At 41.5% G+C, this 6,000-nt stretch overlaps 1 protein-coding gene across 9 annotated transcripts in view; it reads left to right on the forward strand.

The window, feature by feature from the left end:
* Nucleotides 1–5,146, forward strand: part of LOC146638834 (protocadherin gamma-A11-like) — a 227,557-nt gene extending 222,411 nt beyond the window's left edge. For 8 of the 9 annotated variants that reach the window (XM_085362582.1, XM_085362560.1, XM_085362547.1 and 5 more), the window contains exons 3-4: nucleotides 1,150–1,247; nucleotides 2,760–5,146. In XM_085362582.1, coding sequence (XP_085218708.1) covers nucleotides 1,150–1,247; nucleotides 2,760–3,043 — 382 coding nt within the window. In that variant the 3' untranslated portion in view covers nucleotides 3,044–5,146. The remainder of the gene's footprint in view (nucleotides 1–1,149; nucleotides 1,248–2,759) is intronic. The other variant, XM_085362540.1, reaches the window with a different exon arrangement.
* Nucleotides 5,147–6,000: the final 854 nt, after the last annotated feature.

Here is a 6,000-nt window from a genome sequence, read left to right on the forward strand (position 1 = left end):
AAAGTTAAACTTAAAAGTTTAACCATCTTGAGTACTATAAACCATCTTGTGTGCTATAACGCTGTACAGACTGTCTTGCCTTGCCCCTTTATTTCTAAAATCTTTGTATTAGGAAAGTAGCACACAATTTCACTGTGTCACTGTCATTTCCAGCTGCACATACCAACAGAATCGTTTACCCATGGCCTCCACTGAGTGTCCTGAGGGGTTTTATTAGCCCATACAGTCAAAAAGCCTTTGTTTCAACACTCTGACCCACTGTTTACATGGCTGAGAGTAGTTAAATGTTACTTTTTTTTAATGTAGTGCTGGTGATGAATTAGCCATACTACTGCTATAATGGTTTTAAATGATGTTTGAGTCTCATGCAGGGCTTCTAATGAAGTGAAATGACATTTATCTATATTTTATGATAGTTTACCAGTAGCATGAAGATAGCACACTGTTGTTTTTTGACACTAAAAATCTAAAATTGGGGGTTTATTAGCACTTTTGGAACAGACTCAAACATTGTGACCTAGTTCTCAGTTGCAGAGTTTGTGTTGCCGTGTTACATGCATGGGAATAGAAATAAGTAGGTGAGCATACTCAAAGCATACAAGTCTGCTTTCTCCGCTGTTACCCCCACATGCAAATTACAGCTTTTAAATAAACCAGCCTTTGAACATGAAGCCCGTCCAGATGGAAATGTTCAGCGCTCACTGAGCGCTGCATGTGCGACTATGCAGACAGCTATTTCCTTTAAAGGTGGGATCATTAAATACGTTTAATCAGATTTACTAGACGGCGCATTGCTCAGGGTCATACTGGCGAGTGTGTGACCGCTGTACAATTAATGTGTGAACACACTTGCTACCATGTGTGTGTCCAGCAGCATTTGCACATGCCTTTACAATAATCTGTTTAAGCGTGTGTGTGTGTGTGTGTGTGTGTGTGTGTGTGTGTGTGTGTGTGTGTGTGTGTGTGTGTGTGTGTGTGAGAGACACACTCTGTTTTGCGTACTATACATCCCGTATTATTCTCCTCAGGCTGTGTATTTCACCATCAGCTGCTCTGCTTTACATCATCCTGTCAAGCTAAACACACATAGATCCACTGTAGAGGAGAGTTTATTTACATGTGTTTTTTCCCGATTTTTTTTTTCCACAGGGCAACTGGAGGACCTGAGGTTGCCATGGGAACTGGCCCCTGGCCCCAGCCCCCTACTGAAGCTGAGCAGCTCCAAGCCCTGATGGCTGCAGCCAACGGTGGGTCCTATACCTTGTCACCTCTTTCGTCCCTCCTATGAGTTCCACCATCTCTTTTCCAAACCTATTTATTGCTCTTCTTCTCATCAGGATGCGTGGGAAGTGGTGGTTTGTTTAGCTTCCTGTTTGGTTGGAGAGCAACAAGCCAGACTCAGTCATTGATAAAGCTCTGTCTGTCCACGCTGGCGTTTCCATTTAGTGGACGTGAACCTAGTATTACTACCCACAGTTTCCTTGATGTAGTAAAGCTGATTTGTTGAATATAATAACACAACAGTGAGACACGTTTCCACTGTACACACTTATCACATGTTTAATGTTTTACTATAAGCAGTAAGCTATAAGGGCTACTCGTACATTTATGTAACATTAAAGCCTATATGATTCCTATATGTTACAACACACATCCTCCCCCTCCTGTCCTGTCCCTTCTGTCCCTGCAGTGACGGCTTAGGCAGCACTGAGGTGAATTCACACAGTGACTCATCTTCAGGCTTTGTCATCGCATAGAAAAGTACGCAGAAAACAGCAGGATTACCAAGACCAAATGTAGCGTCAGGCAAACACAAATTATACAAAGATGGTAATGATGGAGAGACGAATGTGACGAGGTTTATTGGCAAACAGATTCAAGTCGTCACTTCCAGTGTTATTTCACCACCAATCTGTCCCCCCTTCTTGGACACTGGGAACTGGGCCCTGGTGTGTGACATTTTTTTTCCATCACTGGGAAATGGCGAGATGGTCATGTGGTGGTAACCTGCATGTTAGACAGAATGAACAATTTGAGCCATCAGGGAGGAAGGAACAAACTGAGCATGTGATAAATACTGAAGGTCATCTCTCCTTTGTGCTTAATGTCACTGTGCCGATAAACACAATGACAAACACGGAACAATTCATTTAATTAGCGCTCCACTTCAGAGGAGAAGGTAATAAAAAAGTGTTCTCTCTAATGACTTTAGCTCCAGCACAGTTAGAACTGCAAATGTCATGTGCATGTGTGTGTTTATGGAGGCTGAGATGAACTAGAGAATGGGGGAGGGAGGGTTTGTTCCCTGGCTCTGCAATGCAGGGGCTGTGGGAGAATTATGGGCTGAGCAGCTACGTCATGCACGCTCACAAAAACAGGGCATGCCTGATTTTTTTTTTTTTTTTTTTAAGAAAAGGAACGCCAGATAAACAGAGGAATAAGACATTTTCAGCAACCATGTTGAACAAAAAAGAAAATCCTCTTCACTCTTTTGTTAATATTTCTTCTTGTTCATATCTTTACTTTTTAGGTTCACTTACTGTCTCTTTATGTTTTTGTTTGAACTAAACCTGATGTTCAGACTGAATTTCGTTTTAATCTGCTGTACAAAGTATTATAATTTCCTTTTATGTCCCATTTAATTTCACCTCTTCTGTTTATACTAGATATTCTTCCAAATGCTTTTCTAACAAGTTTCATCCCTCTGTCCTCTTCCCTCCTCACCCCTTGTCCCCCAACTTTGTCTCTCTTCCCCCTAGAAGTGAGTGAGGCTACAGCCACCCTCGGGCCCGGCACTATGGGCTTGAGCACCCGCTACAGCCCCCAGTTCACTCTGCAGCACGTGCCAGACTATCGTCAGAACGTCTACATCCCAGGCAGCACGGCCACCCTCACCTCAAACCCCCAGCAGCAGCAGGCCACGGCCCAGCAGGCCACCCAACAGGCACTGCCCCCTCCTCAGGCCTCAGCTCAACCAGAGCCCCCTAAGGCCGCCCAAACTCCAGCCTCCAAGAAGAAGTCCACCAAGAAGGAGAAGAAGTAGATGTGAATAGGTGAAGGAATGATCAACCTGGGCCTGATCTGATGAGAAATTAACCCTCCACACCCCACCATTAGATATCTTAAATATTGACAGCAAATCACTTGTGACCACATGGGCGATTTTGAAAGTTCTTTGAAAGTGTCTTGAATGCCTCAAAGAATCTGAATGTGTTGAAAGCTGTTAGTGTTTCTAACTTGTGCTGTGCTTAAGGTCTATTATTGTTCACATAACCGTTGTTGGTAGATATATTTGGCTGGGTGTGGGGGGTTACTGTCCCCCGCCCATATTTCTTTCTCTTTTTTTGGCAAAAATACAAAACAAAAACTTGGACAAAGAGATTCAGTGTAAGCAACCTTGCTGGGATGACAAGACTATACGCAGTGATGTATTCAGAAATGAAATGTTAATGTCTTTCACGTTGGATTTTTTCATGCACTTTCCATGAAGTGGAAAGTCAGCTGTTGTAAAGTACGTTAGTTGCCATCCATTAGATTGCTAATAGGGTCAGCATTGCTGGGTCTTAAAGCGTTAAGTCCTTTGACTTTAAGGCTGTTGTTTGACAAGTATTACAAACTCTTCTGCATGCTCATTAAGGTTCAAACCACATATACTAGTTTAGAATTGCAAACTATGCATTGCAAAAGCAGAGGAGGAGGACATCTTGAATCTATTATCGTCCCTCCAATCGCAGGTCAATATAATGCACATGTAGCATTTACTTGACGCAAAATGAAAATTACTTTTGTAATCGTAGTTAAAAAAAAAACAGATTTTAATCTTCTGATATTTTTATGACCTGAGCATGCACCCAGAGGAAGGGCTGGCAAAGAGTGGGGGTTGCACGGCGCTGTGTCGTGGAGTCACGAGCCATGCTGTCCATATCAGTGGTACAGCAGCAGAGACTGGCTTCTTCTGCAACACCTCCAAGATGGGCACAGATATGTCTTGCTGCCCCGCACCCCCCTGCCCTCCCCTCCTCACACTCAGCTCGTGTCCCTCCCTCATTCACCACCCCCATATTGAGAGCCAAACAAAAAGAAATGCACTGTTAGTATTCTTAAGATGATGTAGGGGTTGTAATCACTTCAGTCTTTAGGGAAACATGTAGATGTGGTAAACTTAAGTGCTTAGGAGTTTCTAGACACCTTGCGGGCCTTTAGGGCCTCGATGGAGTATTTTCCTTCACCATCCTCAAGTGCTGAAGAAACGTCTTGATGTGGCACAGTATCATGTCTTTTCTTTGGGAGATAACGATTCGATAGCATAGAGAAAGTGTTTGTATAAGATATGAAGTTTTTACATTGCCGTCTATCCTTCTGTCAAACTCCTGGACACGTACAACAGCATGAAGAAAAAAAAGGCAGCTTGCAGGGTGGGTTAGGGAGAGTGGAAGTGGTATGGTGAGAGGTAAGCAGACTGAGGTGGCACCATTGTATCGATCAGGGGGTGGTAAACATCCTTGGCTCTACCCACTGAATGTACAGAGGAACCACAGTTGACCTGCCCACCCCAGAAACTCTCTCAAATGCACTGACTGTAGTAGAGGTCAACAGAGCCAAGCGCAGTTGTCCCTGTTGGTGAGGAGATGCCACTCACAAGCCCTTTGAAATCTCTCTCTTCCATTGACACCAATGGGAAACCTCAACCTCTTCACCCCTCACCTCCCGCCCTCTACTCCCTAGTCCTGTGAGGCTCTTCCCCACTGTAAATAAACACGAGTCCTGTCGATGGTATGAGCCAGGTGTTTGTATAGCAGGGACCATGTCCAACATTTTCAAAATAAAAGTCCCTCTCCACAAGGCGTGGCTTACTACTGGAATGTGTTGCATTTTGTTTTTAAGAAAAAAAAATTAAGAAAACCAGAGTTAAAAAAAAACAATAATAAAAAAAAAATTGAGATGTTCTTCAGCAGTTTGTGTTGCAATGTAGTAACTAAGCACCATGGAAGCCAACTAACACTTAAGTGTAAATAACTGATAAAGATAACTTTAGATAAGTAAAAGAAGTGACACACGTAGACTAGTTAACTTGTGGTATGTGTTGCGCATATTTTTGTGTTTATTTTCCCTCTACTATCTTTTATCACCCTGTAAAGATACAAAAGAAAAGAAAAAAAAATATGGAAAAGTTTCTATCCTTCTGTAACCTCTTAATGTTCTTTTGCGGTGATTTTATCTTGTGCATTTGTGAAAGAATGCCTCTCATTCTCTTTCTGTCCATATGAACAAATGATTATAAATATTATATACGTGTAAGTCCGTCCGCTGCTGAATTAATCCTACTCTATCCTGCTGTATTATCTTTCTTATCAAATGCTTAAACCCCACGCTATACCCCTGTGTTACTCTCTTATTTTTATGCTAATATTTATATTGCTGTTTTATTTTCTCTTGAACACTGACATTTCAAATAAAAAGATTCATTTTAAAATTACTTATGCGTGTGGTTTGTGTTAATGCTGCTATTTGTCATTTCTCTCACAGGCTGAGTGAGGTAACTCTGAGCATCATTACATTGTTAACAATATTAATCGCGCTCACTAAACAGTTTTAAATGCTTCTTGGAGTTTTAACCATGTGGCTGCAGCACTACTAATTAATCCCAGAAGCCTTTTGTCTTCTTTAATTTCAGATTTCTTTAAAAAGCAAACTACGAAGCTACAAATAATTTACAGGAACTAGGATGTCTTAATCAAAAACATGTTAAATTGATGATATAAGTTCTGATCCTTTTTCAATAGGACTCAGAACTACAGCTGCCAAAAAAGTATTCTTTGTTTAAAAAGAAAAAGCACGGCACAGCATATTAAGTCAGTAAAATTGATTTATTTAGCATCTTTCTAGAAAAGGATATGCTTCACAAGAACAATTAGTACGCCTATACAAATAAGTACTAAACTGCTCTTTAAAAGTTTCAATAGAGTCCATTGATCTCAAACGTAATGGTAATGGATTCCA

Source organism: Diplotaxodon limnothrissa, linkage group LG2 (assembly GCF_057381915.1).
Source record: "Diplotaxodon limnothrissa isolate DT_005_m linkage group LG2, D_limnothrissa_male_GT1.1, whole genome shotgun sequence".
NCBI lineage: Eukaryota > Metazoa > Chordata > Actinopteri > Cichliformes > Cichlidae > Diplotaxodon > Diplotaxodon limnothrissa.